This window comes from Nannospalax galili, unplaced genomic scaffold (assembly GCF_000622305.1).
Source record: "Nannospalax galili isolate Female #2095 unplaced genomic scaffold, S.galili_v1.0 scaffold2340, whole genome shotgun sequence".
NCBI classification, from domain to species: Eukaryota; Metazoa; Chordata; class Mammalia; order Rodentia; family Spalacidae; genus Nannospalax; species Nannospalax galili.
In genome coordinates, this window is record NW_008345701.1 from 37254 (window position 1) to 64139 (window position 26886).

A 26886-nucleotide genomic window follows, 5' to 3' on the forward strand; every position below is an offset into this window, starting at 1 on the left:
AGCAGTGCTGTTCATATTGTACTGGCTTTGGAGGCATGAAAGATGTAGAGTGAAGGTGTCATGCGTTCTTCCTCCATAGTTTCAGAGAGCCACTGAAGCCAGGCAGTGTGCAGCAAAGCTGTCCCAGCATGAAGACTGCCCTGACAGGTCATTGCATGAAGCTGTGAAGATGAAGCCTGGTCAGCAGTGGAGACCCCAAGAAGATGTTGTTGATGCCAGAGCTCTGAGACATCTGCCAAGGAGGGTCATGTACAGGGAGTGGTGCCAGCCCTAGAAAGAGATGTATGTTGCACACAGCAAAGATGGAGGGGCTGAATCATCTAAGCCTTTGGAAATGAAGCCCCAGAAGTCAGACATGGTTTGATATATTGTTTTCCATGCTTGTTTTCAGTCTACTATTTCCTCATTATGCCCCTATTCCTCCCTTTTGGAATTGGAACGTGTATCAGTTAAAGTACAAGTTGGGAATATGTAATTTGTCTTTTGGTTTTACAGAGGCTTATAATTAAGCCTTGAGTCTCAGAAGAGACTGGGCTGTGGACTTTTGAATAGTATTGAGACTGATAAAGACTATGGGGACTTTTAAGGAGGGCTAAATGTATTTTGTGTTTTATATTGTCACGAGCCTACCTGGGCTAAGAGTGGACTGTGGTAGGTGAATGAAAATGTCCTCATTATGCTCCAAGTATTTGGAAATTTTGTCCCCAGTTGGTGGCACTGTTGTGGGATGTCTTAGAAGGTGTCACCTAACTGGAGGAAGAAGTCACTGGTGAAAGACTTAGAGAGTTCTTACACCTTGCTGGATTTCCAGTCACATTCTGCTTCCTGTACCTGCTTGAAGATGTAAGCACTTAGCTTTCTACCCCTGCTCTGACCACATCACCATGCCACTCCACCATGGTGGTCTCTAATCCCTCTGGATACTGGAACCGTAAGCTCTAATAAACTCTTCTTCCTGTAAATTCCTTCATCATGGTGTTTTATCACAGCAACAGGAAAGTAATTAATACATCCACTGTTGTGCCTATGTGCTTGAAAAGGTATCAACACTCTACCTTGCATGCTTAGCTTCCTATCATGATCTGAGTCTTATCCAACCCAGCAAGCCATAAATTTGGACACACACAGTAGTCTTCCATCATCCAATGGAAGTGGAACTTATGATCAGTGACAAGTACATTCAAAGTCATATGTAAATTACAAAAAGAAATGACCAAATTGCATCTAAATGCTATAACTTCTAAAGTGCTCTTCTACTCGGGAATGTGTCTGTGGCATCACTAGGTGTGCCCTTTAGCCTGTTAGTTTTGTGCTAAACTGTACATACAAAAATCTATAATTGCACCCTCAAAACTACCATTCTCTACTGTGATCAGTCAGCAACCTTGTTACTGGCTTTCTAGATCGAACTTCTATCACAGAAAGTGCACTGCATTATCTTTGCTAAAATGTATGCTTATTGTAATCCTACCACAGCCACAACCCCCTGCCTCCTTCTGTTCCTAAATGTTCCCACCCACAGTATTCCTTCTCTTTATTTACTTTTTATCTCTGTTCTGCTATTTAACCTCCCTTAAGGCAACCTCTCCCCACCAATTCACTTTCTTATTTATTGGTTTGCACAAGTACTTTATGTAAGACTCACCATAGTAAATACTTGAAGCTCAGATACCGATTTGAAAGAGAACATGAGGTATTTGTCTTTTGTGGTGGTCACTTCACAGAGAATAGTGTTTGAAATCCTATCCATTCTCTGCTATCTCATAATTTCTAGTTTTCTTAAGGCTGAGTAGTATTGCACTGTGCATATTCAGTGCATCTTCATTATCTATTCATCAGTTGTGGGTGTTTAGGTTTTCTCCTTATTCTAGCTATTGTGAATAGAGTACCAATGACCTTGGATGTGCAGGAATCCCTGTGTCTGAGTACACAAACCTTTCAGATATACCCAGGAGTGAACGGTATGATAGTTTTATATCTAGCATTTTTGTGACACCTTCAGACTGATTTATACTGTCACCTGCACAAGTTTACATTCTCATCTGTAGTCTATGAAATTCCCCTTTCATCACATTACCACCTGCATTTGTTGTTATCAGTTTTCATGAGTATATCCGTTCTGATTCAATTGTGATTGCAGCCCAAGGTCATTTAAATCTGAATTTCCTTATTTTCTAGGGTTCCTGAACACTTTTCAAAGTGTTTCCTAGCCATTTGTATTTCCTTTTGTAAACATTTTTTGTCCCAAAGGCCATTTTTAATATTGCGTTCCTTCTATTTTGGTGTAGAGATTGAATTCTCAGAGCAATCTAGTTACTGAAGCTCTGTTGGTTGTATTTATACAGATTTCTCTCCCATTCTGTGGCTGCTGCATCACTCAACTGCCAGCCTCCTTTGTGTGACACGGGTCAATTCTGGGTCCTATTTGCTGTGCTCCCTCAGTCCAAGTCTGAAATCATCACCTGTAGCTGTGTGTGGACCATTCTCCCTACTTTCCTTACAACAGTTTTAGCCAATCAGGTTACATGATGATGTCTTTGAAACATTTGATGTTAAACGTTGTACACATTGAGAGTTAGGGATGTGCTTCATTCTTCTGCATGTTGACATAATGCTTCGTAAGATGATTTGTTGAAGATACTGTCCTTTGTATCCTTTGTATTGGATATATTTGACATATTTTCAAAAACCAAGACGTATCTGTGTTCATGCGGAATAGTACCTAGGTGATCTAATGATATTCCATTGCTCTGTGTGTCTTCTTTTTTCTAGAATTATGCTGTTTTGATTTCATTGGTTGGCAATATAACTTCCGATAAGGCATGGTGACAACTCCTGCCATGTTGATGTTTGTTCAGACTTTCTTTCACTGTCCTTAACCTTTTCTTCTTTCATAATAATTTGAACTTTGTTCTGTCTATATCTATGGAAAAAGGCAGTAGAATTTTCATTGGGACTGCATTGAATATCTAGATACTTTTGAGAGGATGGACATTTTCAGAAGATTAATTCTGTCATTCTTTCTGCTCAGTAGCTGTTTCCTTTTTTGGTGTCTTCTTTAATTTATTCCTTCAGTGTCTTAATATTTCCAATGTAGAATTTGTTTCTTTTTAAGTTTTATTCCTCAGCATTTTATTTTTTGTGTGGCTCTACTGTTAACATGATTATTGCTTTATTTTATAGGCTTGTAATTGATTTTGTGTGAAATCTAATGATTTTTGTGCATTTTGTATCTTGCCATTTTTCTGAAACTGTCGTCTCTTAAGAGTTTTTTCATGGACTCATTAAAGTCTTTTAGGAATAGAATCATAGCAGCTGTAAGAAGAGATATTTTACTCACTTTTGTTTAGCGTCTGTTTTCTTTCCTTCTCTAGGCTTATGCCTAGGAAGGCATTCTCTTACTGTATTGAAGAGGATTGGAGTGAGTGCACACGTGTGTCCTGCTTCTGTCTCAATGGAAATGAGTTTTTCTCCAGTTTGATGTTAGACAAATGCTTGTTACATATGATGTGAATTACTTTACGATATTCTCCATCCATCTTGAGCCTTTTCATGGTTCTGATCCATGAAGTGATGTTGATTTTTGTTGAAGGTGTTTTCTGTGTCTACTGGGATAATCATCTCATCTTTTAATTCATTCATGTGTTATAGTGTATTCATTGATTTATCTATGTTACATCATCTGTCATGTCTGAAATGAGACCTACTTGATCGTGATGAATAATGTGTTTGATGTGGTCTTGAATTCCATTTGTCATTATTTTATTGGCAATTTTTGCACCTATGTTTTTCAAGGAAATAGGTTGATGCATTGTCTCTCTTTGCTCCAGGGCTTATGCTTCCTGTTGGCTAATAGAGGCCTGTGCATCATTGCCCCATTACCTCTCCTTATATGCCCACCCCTCTGAGAATGTGTGAGATTTCCTGACTTGGCCTCCAGGGGTGAGCTTCCAAAATCCTGCTCCTCTGGCCCCATCCTGGTACTTTGGGACCATCTGCAGTCCCTTCCATTGCTCCAGGACATGTGCCTGTCTCCTGGCTAGTAGGGTCCTGCACATTCTTGTCCTATCACCTCTCCCTGTGCAACTGTACCTCTGAGAGTGTGTGCAAGTGTCTGACATGGCCTCCAGGGATGAGCTGCCCAAATCCCACCACTCCCATCCTCCTTCTTTTGGAACATCTGTACTATCACCCACTACTCCAAGGTGTAGGTATTTTTAGTGGCTAGTAGGGACCAGGACATCTGTTTCTCATCTCATCTCATCTCATCTCATCTTATCTCATCTCATCTCATCTCATCTCATTCGACCTTGGCCCTATCTTCTGAGGCAACAGCAGTGCGCCTAACTAGCCAGAGCCACTTGGCCCTTGGGGAGAGTTCCTGTGTAGTCTACCTGGATCCATTTGGTCTTTCCAATATAAAATCAAAAGAGAGAACCTGAAGCCTAAACCTACAAACTTTTCATACTCAATCAGAAGGAAACTGTGCTAAATCAATAAAACAAACAGAATCAAACTTCAACTCAACAACAGAAAGCTCAAGTTTCATACTAGAATCACAAGCAGCAAAGGAAATCCACACTACTAAACTTCAAGGAAAAACTGATAAAAACCAAAATAATATGTCCCACCAAACACCACCAGTCCTCTAGAAGAGTTCTACAATAAGAACTCCCAAAGAGTAACCTGGAACACAGAATTTCAAACAGTCACAAACATGATCAAAGAAGTCAACTAATTTAAAGATCACACAGCTCAGAGAACTAAAGGAGGATCGGAATCAACTTCTTACTGAATTCATGCAAGAGATAGAAATATTGAAGAAAACTGAGGCTGAAATGAAGAAGGAAAGGAACAACTCAATCGGCCAATTTGAAATGAAAGGATAAAGCCTCACCACAGAATAAATGAAATGGAAAATGGAATTTCAAGACTAGATGGTAAAGACTCAGAACTGGGCTGCTGAAGCAAAGAATATGATTTTTCTTTTTTTTTGTCTTTTTGAAACAGGGTCTCTCTATAGCCCCAGCTGGCCTGGAACTCACTATGTAGACCAGGCTGGCCTTGAACTCAGAGAGCTCTGCCTACCTCACGCTGGCCTTGAACTCATAGAGATCCACCTGCCTCTGCCTCCTAAGTGCTGGGACTACAGGCATGCACCACCATTCCGGGGAAGAATATGGATTTTTTAAAAAATCAGAAATACAATATGTAGGAAATGTGGGACACCATGGATAGAGCACTTTTATGCATCATAGGCACAGAGAAAGGAGAAGAATCCCAGGTAATTGGCATTGAACAGATCTTCAAAAGGATTATAGAAGAACAATTCCCTAATTAAGCACTTAACCATAAATGACCAAGAAGCACACAGAACACCAAATAGAACTAGAAGAGAAATTCCCCGTCATGTATCATATGGGAAACACTAGATGTAGAGAACAAAGAGGAAGTGGAAAGAGCAAAGCAGCAAGTCACATAGGAAGGAAAACACGTCGGAAGTATAGCTGAGCTTTCAGTGCAAACTACGACAGCAAGAAGAGTCTGGATCAAAGTATTGCACGTTCTAAATGATCGTTGATGCCATCTCAGAATGTTTTACCATGCAAAGCTGTCTAGTATAGCTGAAGAGAAAGAACAATCTTCCATGAATAGGCTCAAAGAATGCATGTGCACCAAAGCAATGCAGAGCACCGAGGAAAAGAATGACCATACCCAAGAGGAAACAGAAAACAAATGAAGATATAATTGCGGAAACACAAAGTTGAACCAAGAAAGAATGCAAGCAGAAATTAAAACAAAAGTAACCCATACATATCACTCAGTAATAAGTTGGAATATCAGTGGCCTCAACTCCCCAGTCAAAACATACTGGCTAGTTGAGTGGATTAAGAAAAAAATATTAATCTATTTCTTCTGTGGAAGAAACTCATCTCACCTTTGAGGGTAGGCACTCCCTTAGAGTGGAAAGATGAAAAATATATTCCAAGAAAATGACACTGAGAAACAAGCAGGTGTTGTAATTACAACATCTGACAAAAGACTTCAAATTAAAACTAATCAAAAGAGATAAAGAGGGTCACTTCATTCTGATCAAATTAAACTGACCAAGAAGATATTACATTCATGAACATATGTACACTAAATTCTGGTGCACAAAGTTTCAGAAGGATTTGCAGGACTTTAGGACACAGATTAACTCTAACTCAGTAACAGTAGGTGAGGGAAACTCCCCAATATCTTCAATAGGCAGGTCAAGTGGACAAAGGCTAAACAGACAGACATCTGAATTAAATGATACCAGGCATCAAATGGACCAACAGACATATGCTGAATTTTCCACTCAAACACCAAAGAATACACTTTATTCTTGGCAGCCCATGGAAGTTTCTCTAAAATTGACCACATACTAGGGCACAAAACATATCTCAAAAATACAAAGCAATTGAAATAATTCCAGGCATATATCAGACCACAACACAATAAAGCTTGTAATCAACATCAAAAGAAGCTCTAATAGGTACATGAACTCATGGAGATTAAACAGCACACTCCTGAGTGATTAATGTGTCAAAGAAGGGTTAAAATAAAAGTGTTCCTGGAACCTGATGAAAATGATCATACAGCACAACAAAGTCTCTGGGACACTTTAGAAGCCATCCTAAGAGGGAAGACTATAACTCCAAGTGCCTAAGGCCAGTTAACCAACAGAAAGAAAGAGCAAATCCAAATAAAATCAAAGATGAAAGGGGAAAAAAAATCACAGTAGACACCAGAAAGATCCAGAACATCGTAAGGGAATGCTTCCAAAATCCATATGCTACTAATTTGAAAACCTGAAAGAAATGGATGAATTTCTAAACTCATGGTTTAGAAATGATGATACCAAGAAGAGGGCAGCGACCTCAGCATATCCATGACATGTAAGGAAACTGAGCAGAAGTACAACACCTCCCCATTAAAAAAGATCCCAGGCCCAGATGGACTCACAGCAGATTTCTACCAGACATTTAAAGAATATCTAAAACCAATACTACTTACATTATTCAAGAAGACAGAAACAGGAGCAACTCTCTTTAAAAAAAAAATCCAACTTAGAATAGAAGAAGAAAGATGCTGGGCAAGTTGTCAGGTCTCTGAAGGACATTCCCGCACTGGAGAACATTTGGGGAACACAAATTACACTGCACAGGCCTTTCAAAAACTGTAATAACAGAGGACATGATGTCGGGCTTGGTGGTTGTAGTGTGGGGTAGACATAGGGACAGGCACCTAAATATAATCAAAAGACACTGTTTTCAACTCTAAAAGAATTAATAAAAGCATTAAAAAGTAAATCAGAGTGCTGGAGAGATGGCTCAGTGGATAGGAGCACTGGTTGCTCTTGCAGTCAGTAAATTCATACACATGAAAAGATAGTAAATAATAAATAAATAATAAAATATTTTAAAATCGAAATAGCAGTACAAAATATGCATAATTACAAATATCATCTTACTTGGGAGACTGCTGGGTAAAGAGGTCAACTGTGTAGACTGTTAGCCCTCTGTTCATGATCATCAATGCTGAACCTTGTTGGAAGAATATTCTACAGCAATCCAACCCACCTTTTCATATCTGCACAGGGAGGTCACAGAAGCCCTGAAGAGAACACCTACTTAGTTGGGGATAATCGAGATCCCGCTGTGCCATACCATAAGTTACTTTATATTGTGTGAACTCTTTCTCCAAACTCGATTTTACAAGCAGGTTCTAGTCTGTGGGAAATGTCAAAGAAATGCACTAAATGTTCTATCAAACGGTTAAATAAGAAAGCAAAAACAAAAACAACCAAAACACCCCCCCCAAAAAAACCCAGACAAATAAGCCACTTCCCAGAAATTCAAACTCTACAGTCCTCCCTTCTTGAAATCAAATATGTTTCAGACTGCAGTCCCTGCTGAAAATTGCATTCTGCTTCTCAGCTCCCTCACTTTGTGTCAGCGAATTACATAAGAATGAGAGGCTGAGCTCTGACCACAGAGAGGGAGACAGAGGGGCCTTCCTGTTAGGAATAAACCCAGCAGGACCTTCTCTGTCTGTGCTTGCTTGCAGGCTTTGAGCAGCATAGATGCATCACTCTGCAGAAGCAAGAGTTTTACCTTGCCCAAATACTTTGGATTGTGTGGTCAGTTCCTTGAAACATCAAATGTGTATCTAACATATCTATTTTGAGAATGGACGATGACTCCGCACTCAGGTTGACAAGAGAACAGCACTTTTAAACAGGTAAACACTGTTCATGAAACACAGTCTGGTAAACGACTTACTCAAGGGAGTGAGTAAACCAGGTAAATGAACTGGAATGAACTGGGACAATGGAGACACAGGAATGTATTAGGTTCATATGAGGGAAACCAAGCCCAGGAATGTCTCCTTCACACCAGTCAAAGGGAAGGGTGTAAAGCACTCCCCTGGACCACGTGAACAGGACATCTAACATTGAGAGGAGATGGCCTCTCTTCCTTTAAGTATGGTTCATACTCCATGCTGAAACCTCCTGGTTCTCTTGCTTCAGAACAAAGAACAAGAGGAGGGACAGGTGGACAGTCCCAGGAACAGTTTATTTCAGCCTAGAAAGACAGCCCTGAGAAGAAGTGGGCTAGCAGCCTGGACAGGTCTGAAGTGCAAAAGCCTCACACCACATGACTTCTGATCCTTTACAGGTCGTTTACACAGCTGCAACCTGGAGACCTCACAGGATTTTCTCAGCAGTGCTTGTTTTGTACAAGCCCAGGAAAGAAGCTGGGGGTTCCATTCTTCCTCTGACCACTCATATATTAATCTTTCTCCACCTCTATTGTCCTGCACACAGGCCTGGTGTGAGTATCACTGGATCCCCAGAGAGAGAAGTCCTCCTTGTCTCCCAGGAGCTTAGCTTGGCCCAGTCTCCTCTGCTGACTCAGCCTATGTTGTCCGTCTGCCCTGCAGTACTTGCCTTCCACTAGTCCATCAGTTCATCCATCTGGACCTGGTCCCCCCTTCTCTTCTTCAGCCTCCATGAGGAGCGAGGATAAACTGTAAAGCCACATGCTGTGTCCTTCAGCATCGTTCATTGTGACTTTACAATCATTACTGATAAATCTCTATAAAGACCGCACTGACTCTACAGAGGCTGCCTTCATGGTGAATTTTGCTACTGTAATATTCTTACCTCTCAGCTGGTGCAAGACTTCCACAGCCTTGGGGGTTGGGACTCCTTTCTGTTCAGTGCCGTCAGTTCTGCCTGTCCTTCTGTCTTGCCTCATTAGTACTTCACACTTCATGTTAGTCCTTCACACTTCATGTCCTGTGCACCAAGGGTTGGGTTTTCCTCATCAGTACGTGTTATTCTTTCTCTGAAACTCTCTTCTGGAATTTTCTTCATTTCTTTCTTCAGAGTCTGAATGCTATCAGTGTGGACTTCTTTCATTTCCCTTGTTAGGTTTATACTTAGGTGTTTTATTTTTGGTGTGGCCATGGTGAATGGGATTGTTGCCCTGATTTTTTTTTTTTTTTTCTGTATACTTGTCAGTGGTGCATGGAAAGTCTATGCATTTCAGTGTTCCTCAATTTCTTGAGGTCTGTTCTGCTCCAAGTCTCGGGGTCTATTTTGGAGAAAGTTTCATGGGATGCTGAAAAGAATTTGTATGCTCCTGCGTTTGAGTGTAATGTCCTATAGATGTCTGTTTGATTTACAGATCCATTTAATTCCAATATTTCTAGATTCATCTTTTGTCTAGATGACGTGTGTCTTGGTGATAGTGGAGTACTGAAATCTCTATTAATGTGTTGGGGCTAATCTGTGGTTTTTCATCTAGTAGTAGTTCCGTTAATAAACGAGAGAATCTGTCTTTGGTGTGTACATGTTTAGAAGTGCAGTATCCTCTTGATCAATTTTTCCCTTAATGAGAATTAAGGGAAGTGAAAAATTCTGCTGAATTCTGTTTCAAATCTATCTTGTGTGTTATTTGAGTAGGTTTGCCTGCTGGTTTCCTCGTTCCATGATGGAGTCCTTTTTCCATCCCTTTATCCCGAGGTGGTGTCTCCCTTTTCTGGCAACACGTGTTTCTTTGAAGCAGCAGGAAGATGGATCCTCTTCCGTAATCCAATCTGCTCCTCTGTGCCCTTTGACTGCAAGGATTTGTGACCATTAATATTCAGTTATTATAGATAAAGTGTATTAATTCCTTTTCTTGTTGATTTTATGTTTTCTTAGGCCTTTTTGAGGAATAGTTTTAGCATTCTTTTTCACCTGTGTCATCTTCATGTGTTTACCCCTGTCTTCTGTTCCTAGTATTCCTTCCAGTATTTTCTGTGAAGGAGGCTTAGTGGTTGTATTTAGCCCCTGTCATGAAAAGACCTTCTCTTTCAGTAGTTTTGTGAAGTGTAGCAATGTTGGCAGTTGTGAAATAAGTCTTTCCAAGCCCTTCTGGCTCTAAAAGTTTCCATTAAATAACCTGTTGTTATTGTGCTGGGTCTGACTGTGGGGGACTTGGCCTTCTCTCTTGAAACTTTCAGTACCTTCGTTTAGTCTGTGTCTTTAGTGTTGTCACTATGATGTGCCAGGGAGAGTTTCTTTTCTTGTCCTCTCTGTTTGATGTTGTGTGGGTCTCTTGTACTTGGCTGGATAACTTTCTCTGTAGATTTAGGAGACATACTTGTGTGATTGAATTTAAAATGCTATCCATTCCTTTGTCCTGGAGTTCTTCTCTTTCTTCTCTGTCCATAATTTGCAGGTTTTTCCTTTTTAATGCTATTGTAAAATTCCTGCATATTCCTTTCCAGTGAGTTGGGGTTTTTTGTTGTTTTGTGTGTGTGTGTGTGTTTGAGACAGGGTCTCCCTGTAGCCCCAGGTGCCCTGGAGCTCGCTCTGTAGACCAGGCTGGCCTCGAACTTACAAAAATCCGCCTGCGTCTGCCTGCCAAGTGCTGGGATTAAAGGCGTGCGTCACCACTCCCGGCTCCTGTGAGTTTTTAAATTTTCTATGCTTTACCTAAAGGTATTTCTAACATTGATTTCTGCAATGAAACCGCATTTGAGTTAGGAAAACGGCAAGACAGCCCTCTGGTGGTGACTGATGAACACTGCAGGGCGAATTCAGGCCCTGGTTAGTCAGCAATGGGCTTCCTGTGACACTTCCTGAGACACCCATTTCCTGGTAAAACGCGAGCTGGAGTGGGCGGGGCAGACCAGAGGCTGAAACGCGCCAACTTCCGCCCGACTATCGGAACACCGGGGTCCTGAAAACTCTGCAGGGACCTAGGGAGCACTGCACTCGGGAGCAGCGCGGTGCTGAACAGGCGGCGGGCGGATCCAGACTGAGACTCAGCTGGATACGAACGTTCACCAGAGCACCGGGAACCACGAGGAGCGGTTGGTGCAGAGCGGATGCTGAGCGGGTCGGGGAGGGACCGGCAGATGGGAGGAGAGTGCGGACTGAAACGGAGCCCCGGGAAAGACTCCTGGTCATGTGATCCGTTTGGACCGGGACCCTCTGCTGTCAGAGTTGGGGGCTCGGAGCCGAGGCAGGTCTGCGAAACTCACCCGGGATTTAAACTTTGTTCTTGCTTATCTACAGCAAGGAGCGCAGGTCTCAAAGTTTGGTTGCAGATATTTGGACACTTTAGCTGTGCATCCTCCTAGATTTAGATTATTAAAGGTTGTTGCATTTAGCTAAATTTACGATCATATGAACTAAGATGAATCCTCATTTTTATCAGCAATTTTATGGTTTCCAAAATAATCTAATAAAAATAATGAAGTACTGGGTACTCATTCCTTTGTAAGTTAATAAACTCACATAAAATATATTATGTGGTTTGTTTGATCATGCAGGAGACCCTGAGAGAATTCGAGCCACAGGCCTGTACCCAGGCGAGGAGGAGAGATGCGGCGGGGGGGGTGGGATCTCCAGTGTCCAGCAGCTACTTCAAGTCAGTGGCTCCTGCCCTTGCTGTTGTGGAAACAGCAAAGCTCTTCCAGTGTAAATTCGTCCAGGCAATCTGACTTCCATTTTCCACTTTCTGTTTCTGAGGGACTGGCGTTTGGACCCTGGGACGTGCCATCCCTAGAGAGCTTGTCAGAATTAGTCACAAAAGGAATGGCTCTAGATTATATAGACTCAGAACCTATATTTTAGTGGACATCCACAGTTATAGTTGTAAGCCTTAACCCAATAAGTAAACTTTCAATTCACCGTTAATGTTCCATTTGGAATATATAACGTATGATATGAATTCAACATTAAAATGTATATTCTTATGTTGAGATGTTAATGCTATAGTCCATAACAGCACAGTACACATGCTGAATATGAGGATATCTTGCCATACTATTTCTACAGTTAGAAAACACAGTAGAGAATATGACAATGTCCAAAAGCATCTTCAGAATGCTGTGGTCCTCCCTACATTAGAAAATGCCTCTCAGTCTCTTTGGTCTCCTTGATTCAAGAAAAGCAATTGCCTGTGGACAGATTGCCAAACTGTTATTCTATTTTCAGGGTGTGTTGACATTCAGTGATGTGGCTGTGGACTTCTCACAAGAAGAGAGGGAGTGCCTAGATCCTGCTCAGAGGCCTTTGTAAAGAGACTTGATGGTGAGGAATTACAGCTCTCTCATTTTTATTGGTGAGAATATTTTTTATTACAGAATTTCTTATTTATACTCAGAGTTCCTTGATGAGCTACTGTGTGTGTGTGTTAACTTTGTGTGAGTCTCACATCTCATAAAGTGAACTTCTCAGAGGAGAAAAGAACACTGTAAGGATATTTTGTCTGTTCTTATGTTTGTCCCTTGGGAGTGGTTATTCTTTTTTCATTTTTATTCCATGATAAATTCAGAAACTTTTCTCTCTTTTTTTTTTTTTTTGGTCTCTTTGAGACAAGGTGTCCCTGTAGCCTGTAGCACCAGCTGGCCTGGAACTCATTATATAGACCAGGCTGGCCTGAAACCCACAGAGATCCTCCCGCCTCTGCCTCCTGAGTGCTGGGACTAAAGGCGTGTGCCACCAAGCCAAGCAAATTCAGAAACTTTATAGCATATAATATTGCCACCCCAATCATGATGTTCCATTTCCAACCTGGAATTTTGGCTGAGCTGTAATTAGAAATGGAACAGTAATTCTGCAAATTGAAAAAGCTCTGTAAATATTGTCAGTTTTCTGACAGAATATTCCAATTGAAAAGACATTGTTAGAATTCTGTTGTGTTCTCTCTTTATCTGTTGAGCTCACTACTGTGTTAGAAATGCAGGTCCTTTCTAAAGACTCAAATCATGAGCCACCAAACATAGGCATACAAAGTTGCTAGAGCACTTGGTGTCTTGTGCATTAAGCTGTGACCACCTGGAGTGCTGGGGGTGATGGTGGTGTCCTGAGTCACACTCAAGAGGCAGGTGGTCCTGAGAGACACACCCCTGAACATTTTGTTAACGTGGAAAAAGATTATCATCAATTATTAGAAATTACATTTTTGAGACATGGAGTCAGACATCCATCAGTTAAAATGCAAAATTACAGAATAGTTTCCCCTTTTTAATATTAATTTAAAAATGTTCCATTTTTGTGTGTTGAATGTATTACTTGCATGTATGTAAATGCACCCATGCTGTGCAATGTATACTGAGGTCAGAAGTGTGCATCAGTTCCCTGTAACCATTCATACAGGTGGTTGTTAGCTCCAATGTGATGCTGGGAATCGAGCCCGGCCCCTCTGCAAGAGTAGGCATTGCTCTTAATCTCTGAACCATCCACCCAGCCCCTTAATATTAATTTTTGACAAAGAAAGACTATATATATTTAGTGGGTGCAATATGATATTTTGTTCTATACATACATTTTGAAATTGACTATTAATTTAACACAATTACGACTTTATGAATTTTAATATTAAAATGTATAAACTGGAAGAAATGTCCCAACATAGTTTTTAAGACCGGAACTTCCTTATAAGCCTGTTTATAATAAAGTGACTGCTCCTTTAGTATTGCCATGGAATTTCAAGGCTGTGAGAGTCTGAATTTCAACCAAAGTCCTCCCAGTTCATCAGAACAGAAAGTTAATGTCTCAGTTAAGTACAAGATAAGCCAGAGTTTAGAAAGTTTCTATTCTATTTTCTTTGAAATTCAGATGCACAACCTAAATGTCCCTCAGAATATGAATTGATCATGTAAATTTGGTACATTTATACATGGAGTTCTACTCAGTGGTAAAGGAAAGGAAATCAAAGAATTTTCAGGTAAATGGATGGAACTAGAAATTGCTGGACTAAGTGAGGTAAAGCAGATGCCAAAAAGGAAGGCACAGGTGTTCTCTCTCCAGTGTGGCTCCTGCCACCAAATCCTGCATAGAGGAATTCAGTGCAGCACAGAGATATGTGCACTCCCTAATTATGCCAGCACTGTTTGAAGACTAGGGAATCTACTGAAATGTGCATTAAGAAATGAAAGATTTACTGAAACGTGATATTTCTAAAGAATAAACCACAATTCCGTCATAGGAAATAGTGAAATCTTCTCATACTTGAGAGCAGGATTGATTTGATGGGCACTGTACCAGGCAAAGAAAGTTGAAACACAAGCATTATATGATTTCAGTCAAGCGAGAAATACAGAAAAAAAAAAAAAAAACATGACAGATATTGAAGGTACAATAGCAGTTTGCAGTGAATGGGGAGAATGTGGGTAAATAACAGACACAGTGTCATGGCTTTGTGGCTTAACTAAGTTCTGCTGTTCTATATCATAGCAAGGTGAATAAATTCTCCAAGTTGCATTTTCTATCTTAAAATTTTTAAAAAGATCAATTTGGATACACTCACCATAGGAAAGGATAAAATTTTACATGTGGATATATTAATAACTGACTAAATCAATCTCCAGTGTATATATCTAACAAAATATCAGGGAAACCTCATAAATATGTAAAATATCATTTCATCAAAAAATAAAGATTGCTTTTTAAATATATGTTACTTATTATTTTTATTTTTTATGTATATGAGTGTTATGCCTGCATGTAAGTAAGTGCACCCATGTTGTGCAGTGTCCATGGAGGACAGAAGAGGCTGTTGGATCCCCTGGGACTGGAGTTACAGACAGTTGTTAGCTGCCATGTGGGTGCTGGGATTCGAACCTAGGTCTTCTGCAAGAACAGTCAGTTTGTAACCGCTGAGCCATCGCTCCAGCCCCCAAGATTGCATTCTTATTACTTTATTTTTTCTCATGTGTAAGAGTGCTGTGCTTGCCTATATGTAAGTACAGCCATGTGAGCACTGTCTGAGGAGGCTGGAAGACAGTGTGGGAACCCCTGGAATAAGTGTTAAGTACACTTGGCACCATGTGGGTGCTGCAAACCCATGCAGGTCCTTTGCAAGAGCGGCCAGTATTCTTGACCTCTTAGCCATTACTCCAGCCCCAAGAATAGACTTTTAAAACTAACAATGAACTACTCCTGAACTTTAGCCTTCAAAAGGAAAACTCTCCTTTGTGCCTCCCCCACAGGTTCTGTTTACGAAGCTCAGTAGAAGCATCAGTGCTGTTTCATTAACAGTCGTAGGCAGAAGACAGTGAGGCTGGGGGTCAGCTGCCAGTGCTTCTGAAGGAAAGCTTAGTGTAGCCTCTATTCCAAAGGATGAAAACCATGTTACTCTGCCTCATTTAGGTAAGGAGGTGACGTGGATACATTCTCATGAATATAGTAGGAATTCTGATCTCATTGGCAGGGAGGGCCGGCGAAGACAGGAAAGCAGAAACTTCTATGGGGTCTCCATGTTGAGTTCTTTCTTCCTGTGCATCTACTGTGACCACAGACAGTGAGAACGGCCTGTTTTGTTTTCTGAGGTGCTTCTTCCTCTTGTTATGTTGGCAGGTGAAGTGGATTTTCAGTGAACTGAAAGGAAGTTTCTTGAAAGAAAGAGAAGACTCTTTATATAAGAGACAGTTTATGTAAGATTGCCTGGAAAGGAAACTCACAGAAGCAGGAGAGAGATGGCTTCTTTACAGGTCAATACATCCAGGGGCCTTCACCCAGTACACTTCTTTCTCTAAATGTTTGATGTTTTGAATTTGTAGTAGTTTCTGATCCAGAAACTAGCTATGTAGACCAGGCTAGCCTGGATCTCACAGAAATCCTCATGCCTCTTCCTCTGGAGTTCTGGGAGTAAAGGCCTGCACCTCCATGCCTGGGCCACATTAACTCTTTTCATATGTATCTCTTATGTAGCATGTCCATGTCTCCATTTTGTCTGGCAGTGCTTATGTTTTCCACACTGATCCAATGAATTCATGACCAAAAATCTCATAAATGTTTCTGATGTGATAGGTGAAAATTCAGACATGTCAGTCTTCAGTTCCTAAGGAGGATGGACTTGGGTCCTCGTATGTCACTGTGTTGTGCTTTGAACTTTACATAAAACTGATAATATTTTTTACTTTATTTTGGTATTGTTTTACTTTGCTCAACATTTCATCCCACCGACATCACAGGCCTGATGGAATGTGCTGCTGGGTTTGTTGACACCTGTATTCTTTGTCTCCTGGTAGATGGTTCCTTTGGTTGAGCTGCTCTACACCAAATCCCAGACTTGACATTGTTTTTAATTTATTCCAAATAAGTTTTCTTCTGGTAGTTCACAGAGTGAAGCACACGAATCATGACATTTACTGCAGAATCTCTCCTTTCATCACTGTAGTTTTCTTCCTTTCTTTGGACAAAGAAACCTTTCTTGTTTGTTTGCTACATAACAGTTTTCCAGGTGGAGATTCTGAAGCAGGCCTCGTTCTCTCTGTTGGTATTTCTACTTCACACTCAGTCACAGCATGGCCTCCATGACAGTTTCTTTGAACATCAGAAAAGAGCTCCCTTCATCTAATGTTACACACGTGTAGCTGTCTGATTTTGGAGGCATTTGTGTATGCGGCATCAACATTGTTCAGTGTTGGATCTTGTCTTCATGTTTTCATTACTCTCTGCAGTGAGGAGGAGCCTAGTTCTCAAATCCTCTTATTGTGATGTGCATAAGTCAGCCAGCGTGTTCTTTCTAGGTAAATTTTACGTAGGTAAATGAGGATAAAAAAAAGAAATTGCAATAAAAGTATTGTTAGAATACTTGTGCACTGATGTTTCTGTACTTTCTACGTTACATGCAGGGTATAGGCTTTACAAGAATTGTGTCTTCTTGCTGTGGATGGAGAGCACACATAGTTCTTTTTCTTCCACCATGTTCCACTGAGTGCTGTTGGAGAAAGTGTGTTTTGTACCTGGGGCACTGGCTTCACTGCAAAGTCTGTTAAGAAAGGGATGTCACGCCCAGCCACAGACCATGTTATGGTAAAAATCCATGTTTTAGCTAGTACTACAGTGCATGGTTATAAACATTTGAATTCATGAAGCAGACTTGTAAATCAGTGTGACTACTTTACATCAGTTAAATATATATAATTGATCTTCTGTGCTACAAATATAGGACAGAAATGGTATTACTCTGTTGAGGGCATAATTTCTCTGCAATAGTCCTTGACATCATAATCTTCACAAAAATTTGGAGGCTCTGATGCTATTCTTTTATACACAGAGTTAGCAAGTGATCATGAATAGTTACTCCATTAAGAAAATATCCTTTAAAATAATTCTGATTTCTCATCTAATTCAGAAGTCATTTATTAATTATCTCTTTCTTTCTTGGGTCCAGTACCTTCTTTAAGTGCACATGGCCTAATTTTCGTTCTTCATTTTAGGATCCACTGACATTCAAGGATGTGTCCATAGACTTCTCCCAGGAGGAATGGGAATGCCTGGACTCTGCTCAGAGGGCTTTGTACAGGGAGTTAATGTTGGAGAACTACAGCAATCTGGTGTCTATAGGTGAGGAGATTTTTCTATCAGAACAGTTTACTATTTACCATCCTTTGGTAGATAAGAGTCCACTTTCTACATATGTTAGTTTTGCTGTAAGTCTTTGACTCCTTAAAAATGAGTGCATTGGGACTTTCTGGGCATCATGAAGAACATGTTTATATTCTATCATTTCTTTCCATTTCCACTTCTTAGAGGAATTATTATTATAGAGGAATTATTATTATTCATTATTTTTGGTGTTAATATCAGCCACCCTTTCGTACATGATACTGTAGCCAGAATCTTAAGGTTCCATTTCAATAACTACATTTTGAATCAGTGATTGAACTCAGCATATGAAAACTGAAAAAATTCTTGTGTATTATAAGTCTGTCCTAAAATAAAAATTGAGAAATTATTTGGAGAGTCATCTAGTTTTCTCTGTATTATCAGTGGAGCACAGTGCTGTTAGAAATCCTGTACTTTCTAAAGAATCCAGCAAGCCTATGTGCCTCTTTCTCATACGCAGGTCTTGCTGTGTGTAAGCCTGTTCTGGTCTCCTGTCTGGAGCAAAGCAAAGAGCCCTGCAATGTGAAGAGAGGGGATACTGTAGCCAAGCAGGTAGGACTGAGTTCATGAAGGAGGGCCCAGGTGAGAGGTCCTAAGTAAAGAGGTTTTGAAAATGGTTTTGTTATAGTCTGTTTCATGTTAATGAAATTCTGATGATTTAATTTATAGCACTTTCATCAAACTTTGTCATGTGGTCAATGTCAGATGACTTATTTCACATGAATTATGTGGCAATTACTTGTATGCAAACATCACTCAATTTAATTATTTAATTTTTCCTTACCTGTCATGTCACATCTCTTGCTAGTGCAAGCTAATAGCTGATTTGTTTTCCTATGAGTTCTTCCTCTACTACATTTTTCAATGTGTATTTTTTTATTGAATTTTTGGGTATTTCATAAAATATCTTCATCATGTCTATACCTTCCATCTGTTCTGCTCCCCACCCCATATACTCCCCACCAGATACGTTCTGTGAGGTATAGTAAGGCCTATAGAGTCAAGTTTTAACATATCGTGAAATGAGGAAATTTTGTGTCTTTCCTTTTGTTCCTCCTTTGATAATGGTTGTGCCCTTCGGAGTCCTTGTGATTTTTCATTGTTTTACAATTACTGATGTATTTCTCCCAATAATGACTGTAATTCCTTGATGAGAATCATGTAGAATGTTTATACAGCAGGAAATTCTATATTGTTTTCCCATTTTAAATAAGAATGCGTTAAATATGTCTGGCTGTCTACATGGCATTTGGGATTCCTCTGTTTTCTACCTACTCTTGATGTCTTTTTTGCAGTTTGGTCTGAAAAGAGGTTGTGAAACAGTGATCTTGTATAGTGTTTAAGACTTAATCATTGTCTAGTCCAGTTCTGCAACTATTCTTTGACTTTAGAAATTTGCACGTCTGCCCATTGTGTGCGCATGAGGCGGTCCAGCCTTCTTTGGGATCCATGCTTTCTCATGCTGCTCATAGGCTCATTCATTCATAATCTTTCTGACTTCAGTATTCTTCAGTATTCTGTACAGATAGGGTACAGTTCACAGAGCCATGGTTTTGAGGCTGTGTCTTGTTCAGGCACCTTCGTTCTCTATAATTCTTGTCAGCCATGAGGTGAGATTTCTGATGCCATGACCTTCCCTCTCATGGCTCAATCTTGCCATTGTCTGTTAGTCTCTGAGCCCCATGGATATTGGACTGAAAGCTCTGAAGATGGAGCCAAAGTTTAATGTTTTATCTTCTGAATAATTTTTCTCATATGTGGGTCAGATGAAAAAGATACACAATGGACTGTCTGGTAATATGAGAGAAAACAGATAAAATTTAGTTCCAAAATTAAATTAAGCTAAAAAGATGGAGATTACCTTAGTTTCCAGGCTTGGTGGCATATGTATTTATCCCAGCACTTGGGATCAGAGACAGGCGGATCTTTTTGAGTTCAAGGACAGCCTATTCTACATAGTGAGTTCCAGGCCAGCTGAGACAGAAACTCTATCTCAAAAAGACTAGAGAAAAAAAAAAAAAAAAAGAAAAAGACTAGGAATGTAAATGTCCTAGTAAATGTCCCACATGACTTACAGTTCAATACCTGACTCATCTCTCAGGTTTTGACCATTCTGCATACTTTGGGAAAGTCCTTGACTTTGCATTGAATATTTGAGATAATTATAGGGTTTTTTGGTTTTGTTTTTTGTCTCTTGGAGACAGGGTCTCCTTGTAGCCCAAGTTGATCTGGAACTCACTATGTAGACCAGGCTGGCCTTGAATTCTCAGAAATCCGCCTGCCAGAATTAAAGGCATGCTCCACCAGGCCTGCCTTGTTAGAGATATATATTTTTAAGTTTACCACTAAAATATTGTTACCGTATTTTAGCCCATGTGTCACTTTCGAGTACCTATAGTTCATGATGCAATATAGTCAACATTCTTTTATAACCACTATATGAATCATCTGAATGCATGCAACCAATGTATTTTTTACAATATACTAAATTTTGTTTTCATGTGCTTACCATTCTATGGGTTCAAATTCTTTTCTAGTGAATTAAAAAGTATTTCATACAGTATGTGTTGCTCCTCTCCCCATCTGCACACCATTTACTACCCCTACCCAGTTTCATGTTCTCTCTGTCCCTCCCTCTCTCTCTCTCCATTTACTTATATATGCAGTCATCCACTGGAGCCTGGTCAACCTATGAAGAATCCCATCTATGAAAGAGACGCTTTCTTTCCCTTTGAAGCCTGTGGCGACCAATACTTCCTCAGCAGCATTGATGTTTCTTACCAGCCTCCCCATGTCTGTGCTGGGATTTTGCCTGTCTTGAGCTTATGTGGGGCTTGTGCTTGCTGTCACCAATGCTGTGATTTCATGAGTTACTTCCCAATGATCTGTAAACCTCTATTTCCTTGTGTTACTCCACCATCTGTGACTTAAACCATTTCTGTTTGCTATTCTATAAGAATCCCTGTGGCCTTGGAGGCAGGATTTTGATACAGGTGTCCTACTTGGAGATAGGTACTATGCAGTGTAATTATCTGCACATTATTCAGTTGTGGGTCTTTGTATGATTCACCATGTGCTGCACACAGAAGCTTCACCAGTGACAATTGAGAGACACGTTAATCTGCTGGTATAACAATAAGCCATTTGGGGTCAGGTTAATGCTATATATATTTAGCAGAATAATAGTATTAGGCCCGGTCCTATGAACCCTAAGCTTGATATCTGTGTCAGATATGGGCTCTACCTTATGAAGGAGACCTTAAATGCAATTATAAAGTGATTGTTAGCTCCCAAAATACTCGTGTCACTGTTGCAAATATCTTGCCAGGCCAGTTATTGCTGTAGCTCACAGGATTCACATCTGGTAAAGATGATGATCAGTTTTCTCTGTGGTAGCATACAAAGCACCTTCCAGCACTATGAAGACTAGTTGGTAGAGATGCAGCTTTGAAGTCAGTACCAGCTTGATTTCTACTTTTTTCTTCTATAGCTCATGAGTGCAGTAGCTTCAGCAGTATCATCTTATCATCAACTTCTAGTGGTAAAAGAAGAATAGTATCTAGACTGTACAATGAACTTAAGTTACTAAACATCAAAGAACACATAACCCAATTAATATGGGATAAGGTGCTGGACAAGCAGTTCTCCAAGGATGAAATATAAATGTCTAAGATCTTCTTTAAAAATGTTGTACATCAGTAGTCATAAGGGAAATCTAATTTAAAATCATTTTGAGATTTATTAACCCACTCATCATGGCAACATCCAAAAACCAAAGAACAAGACTTTAATCCCAGAATGGAGAGTGAGAGCTGGACACAAATTCCACCCCTTGGTCAGGAGCTATTGCTAATTGATAGGTGCTGGGAGGGAGTCAGTGTTCTTCAAGTTGTGGCCCCAGGTATGTCACCTTCTCTCCATGGATGGCACCATACTCAAGTGTTTATGTTAAGTTCTGTGCAAATTTTATATTTTGGTTAAAAACAAAGGAAAAACAAAATCAAAGAGCAAAATATTGTGTAGGTTGTGAAGGGATGGATTTGCGATGAGTTCTAGGCATGGAGGGGAATAGTTTGGGTAAAAGTACATTCTTTGCCTGGGCATGGTGGCACACACCTTTGATCCCCGCACTTGGGAGGTAAAGCCAGGAAGATCTCTGTGAGTTCAAGGCCAGCCTGGTCTACATAGTGAGTTCTAGGCCATCTGGAGCTACAGGGAAACCCTTTTTCAAAAAGATTGAAAAAAAATTCTTTGAAATTCTCATAAATCTAAAATGAAAAGTGGGAAAACAAAAATAATTTGCATCACATACCATTATCAGTCTTCCTCTATTTAAATGCTCACACATATAATACAGAAATTCAAGCCTGCAAAAAAAAATATATTTGTGAGATATCAGTAGCCCACATCTAGACTTGGGCTGTCATTCCTTGTAGACATTGAAATGCTGCTTCTGTGTCTTTCTTTTGCATTTAATATTGACAGGTCAAATGTCTTTAGGAATTCATGAATTTCTTCTAGATCCATTTCTTTTAGCTTTTTGAACATGTATCACTTGTTCCTTCATGGTAGTTTCTATTTCATTGAAGTCTCTTTTAACAACTCCTTCTCACCTGTATTTATTAATTTGTTGTTACTAGCACTTTTTTGGTTCCCGTGTCCAGTCTTTGTCAGTTTTTTTTTTTTTTTAATGGATAGAGTGATGAATTTCATGTAATGTTTTATCATCTGTGTTTTTGTTTTTTTTTCTTTTGGTTTTTTCTCCCCATCTAATGCACTGTGTTTAGCTTCTTCATACAGGAGAAAATTGAATTCCATTTCTATATTATTTATTTTGTTTCACACCTGTATTTGAGGTCATGATTTTATCCATAAAATTTTTTCTTCAAAGAAGAAATTGTAGGAATTTGGCAATTCCCATTGTAGTTATAACAATGACCAAAAATTCATTCAAAAGAAAATTTCTCAATAAACAATTATTTCCACAGTCTTTCATTTCTTTTCTAGCTTATTTGTAGTTTTCTTGCACTATACTTAAAAATATATGATCATTTTTTATTTTTTCTGAATCAGCTGAATTCATTTATCTCGCCAGTGACTGCACTCTTAGTGGCAATTTAGAGATCCTGTACTAAGTAGGAGGGGATGGGCACTTTTAAAGCTTAAGTCGAAAGACAAGCAGCCACATGTTTGTTCCTGTAGGTGGGCAAGCTAGCAGTTCTATCCGTTTTTAACACCATTTGTTTTAGATGATGCTGGCTTTGCAACCCATACTGTGATCTTTTCTAGAATAATTTCTATGAAATCTGAAAATTTTTCATTCTTACTTCCTCTAAGTAACAATCTGTGGATATCATTGAAAACCTGTTCATCTGTGAAATAATTCACATCCTGAGGGTTTTTTTGCTCCAAATTTTGGGAAAATATGTATTCTCTTAGCTGGTTGTTTGTTTTCCATAATTAATTCTAGGTTTCTGGATGTCATTGTCAGTAAAGTGTGTTTCTTTGACAGAAGAGATACTTCAATCTGACTTTGAACCCGCTCTTCTTGACTCTGTGTTTTAAGTGGTGACTTGAGGCTATTTTCATTTATATTGTTGTTAGAGCATTTTTTATTCAATATGATTTTGCTGGTGTTCTGGCTTTTGGAATCATTGATTAGTATTAATCTTTATTAGTATTAATATTGGCTGTACCTGGTTTTCTGTGTTGCTAATGGTGGATTCCTTCTGGGACATGGTGTGTTCATCAGTTACTCTTTACAGTTGTATTCCAACTTCTGTTCCTATGTCTTTCTTCTGTGTATAGTGTTTGCTTCCATAAATTCTGAAATGACGGCTGGCTTGCCATGATTTGGTACATTTCATCAATTGACCTTCTTCATCCATCAATTTTAAGAGATACGTTTTCAGCAAGTCAATTTTAGTTAATATGTTCACTTTCAGTATGATAAATGTATTTTTACATTATTTCATGCAGTTTTTCATTGACAAGGGATCTGACATTATTACAAATTTCCTGCCTTTGTAATGACTTGGTATTTTTCCCTAAGAGGATTAAGTACTGATTTTTTTTTTAATTTATTTATTTTTGCTTAGTAGTTTTCTCATGTGCCTTAGGCTTATATGTAGAACTGTGTTTATACTTATTTGGACTTTCTAAATGGCTCTCTTGTGTACATCTATATATTTCTGTACTTTTCATATATTTTCTAATTAATTTTTATTGAATAAATTTTCTCACTTTAGTTTTGATTTTGTCTCCCTCTTTTTTAAATTGTTTTTCTTATTTATATTTGAATATTTCTTTTAATTTTTACAAAAACTTTATTGAGAATTTCATACATGCACCTAAGGTGTTTTGATCAAATCCATGCCCACTCACTCCCCTCCAACATTCCCCCCTCTGAAGAGGTAACCCTAAAATCTTTTAAGGATTAGTTACAAGCTCCCAAATACTTTTGACAATTTTTGGCCTTAGAAAAGACTATGTTGATAATAGGCCCAAGGACATTTTGACTTTTATCCAAGAAACTGGCTTCATTTCTTTGGGGTCTTTTTACCCTAACTGTCTAACCAATTCCTATCTCCTAGTCTTATCACACCATCCTCTGAAGGGGTTACCCAACTTGCCAGTAGGGAATAGGGATGTCGACCACTCTGGCTTCTTCCATGCTGAGCAGGGATGCAGGGTGAGGCAATTGGAGTACCCCTTCACTAGGTCTATCTAAAAGACTCCCAAATTGCTTAACTTTTGTCTCTAAGGGGTGAAGAAGGTCCTTGAATCATGAGTGGGAGATCGGAAGGTGAAGCAAAGGCAAGAGTAATTAGCATTACAAGTTCTAGACAGGGAACTAGTAAGTCAGAATGGGTCAATTTTCAAATGTTCATATGAGAGTCCATTGGAGTTTCTTGACATGGGCTTCCAAAAGCATCCCTCTATTGAGTTCTTCCTCATTTTCATTTTGTCTTCCAAGGCTGGACTCAAGAGTGATGGATTCAGGATTTGTTTTTAGGCACTTTTGATAGCTGTTGGAATGGCTAGAATCAGATGAGCACAACTGTCAACAAGCCTAATTGTGACTATGTTTAGTGATCAGGCTCAACCAAAGTCGTGATGATGGTAGTTATTTCATGCAGAAGGGACTGCTGTATATCATCATGTTATTAAAAGGACCTGGAATTTAAAAGGATTTGGTGCTAGTGGCCACATAAGAGGGAGAACATACGTCGTTTATTTTTCTGAGTCTATGTTATTTCCCTTAGTATGACAGTTTCTAGATCCATCCATTTACCTGCAAATTTTATTATTTCATCTTTCTTTACTGCTGAATAGAACTCCATTGTGTAAATATACCACATTTTTGTTAACCACTCGTCAGTTAAAGGACACTCAGATTGCGTCCATGTCTTAGCTATTGTGAAAAGAGCAGCAACAAACATGTTTGTACAAGTGTCTCTACAGTAGGATGAGTCCTTTGGGTATATGCCAAGGAGTGGCATAACCGGGTCATATGGTAGGTTCATTTTTAGTTTTTTAAGAGTTCTCCACACTGTTTTCCATAGAGGCTGCACTCAAGTTCGCAATCCCACCAGCAGTGAATGATCATTCCCCTTTCTCCACATCCTTGCCAGCATTTGGTATCATTTGTTCTCTTGATCCTAGCCAATTTGATTTAAGGTGATACCTTAGGGTGGTTTTAATTTGCATTTCTCTAATTACTAATGATGTTGAACACTTTTTGAGATGTTTCTAAGCCATCTTCATTTCTCCCTTTAGGAGCTCTCTGTTTAGATCTTTAGCCCATCTTTTAATTCAGTCATTTGATTTCTTGCTTCTTTGTTTTTTTGAGTCCTTTATATATTCTGGATGTTAGACCTCTTTCAAATGTATCACTGGTGAAGATTTTTTCCCTATTCTGTGGGTTTTCAATTCACTTTTTTGATTGTTTCTTCTGCTGTACAGACGCTTTTTAGTTTAATGAGGTCCCACTTGTTGATTGCTGACCTTAATTCCTGAGCAACTTCTGTCTGATTTAGAAAATCCTTTCCTACACCTAAATCCTGTAAGTTACTGCCACTACATTTTTCTAATAGTTTCAGGGTTTCCAGTTTCACATTGAGGTCTTTGATCCATTTGGAGTCAACTTTTGTGCAAGGAGAAAGACAAAGATCTAGTTTCATTCTTCTACAGGTGGAGATCCAGTTTTGCCAACACCGTTTGTTGAAGATGCTCTCTTTCCTCCATTGTGTGTTCTTGGCACCTTTGTCAAATATCAGGTGGCTGAAATTACGTGTACTCAGGTTTGGATCTTCAATAATATTCCATTGAGCTATGTGTCTGTTTTTGTGCCAGTATCATGCTGTTTTTATGACTATGGCTCTGTAGTTTACTTTGAGATCTGGTATAGTAATCCCACCAACATTGCTCTTTGTACTCATGGTTACTTTGGTTGTCTGGGGTCTTTTGTGCCTCCATATGAATTTAAGGGTGCATTTTTCTAAATCTGTGAAGTATGTCATGGGGATTTTAGTTGGGATTGCATTGAATCTATATATTGTTTTTGGTAGGATGGTCATTTTAACAATATTAATTCTTCCATTCCACGAGCATGGGAGGTCCTTCCATCTCCTGGTGTCTTCCTTAATCTTTTTCTTTAAAGATTTAAAATGTTCAATGTAGAGATCTTTGATGTCTTTGGTCAGGTTTATTCAAAGATATTTTATTCTTTCGCAGCTATTGTGAAAGGGAGTGTTTCCAATTGTAACCTGCCACTATACTGAAATTGTTGATCAGTTCTACAAGTTTTCTAGTGGAACTTTTGGGATCTCTTAGGTATAGTATCGTATCATCTAATAGAGATAATTTGACCTCTTCTTTTCCAATTGTACTTTTCATTTCCTTCTCATGTCTTATTGCTCTAGCAAGGGTTTCAAGCACAACATTGAAAAGAAGTGAAG

At 39.3% G+C, this 26886-nt stretch overlaps 1 protein-coding gene and 1 long non-coding RNA gene across 3 annotated transcripts in view; both read left to right on the forward strand.

Moving 5' to 3' along the window:
• Window positions 1–11231: 11231 nt before the first annotated feature.
• LOC115071854 lies at window positions 11232–15948 on the forward strand. 2 transcript variants are annotated; one of them, XR_003850920.1, is made up of 3 exons: window positions 11232–11394; window positions 12524–12650; window positions 15890–15948. It is a non-coding gene; the product is annotated as an uncharacterized LOC115071854 (long non-coding RNA). The 2 variants fall into 2 exon arrangements; XR_003850919.1 differs by lacking the exon at window positions 15890–15948 and adding an exon at window positions 15523–15647.
• Window positions 15949–16978: 1030 nt separating this feature from the next.
• Window positions 16979–26886, forward strand: part of LOC103741166 (zinc finger protein 93-like) — a 17125-nt gene continuing 7217 nt past the window's right edge. The window contains exons 1-4 of the mRNA XM_017800301.2: window positions 16979–17064; window positions 17170–17350; window positions 17758–17884; window positions 18387–18478. Coding sequence (XP_017655790.1) covers window positions 17321–17350; window positions 17758–17884; window positions 18387–18478 — 249 coding nt within the window. The 5' untranslated portion in view covers window positions 16979–17064; window positions 17170–17320. The remainder of the gene's footprint in view (window positions 17065–17169; window positions 17351–17757; window positions 17885–18386; window positions 18479–26886) is intronic.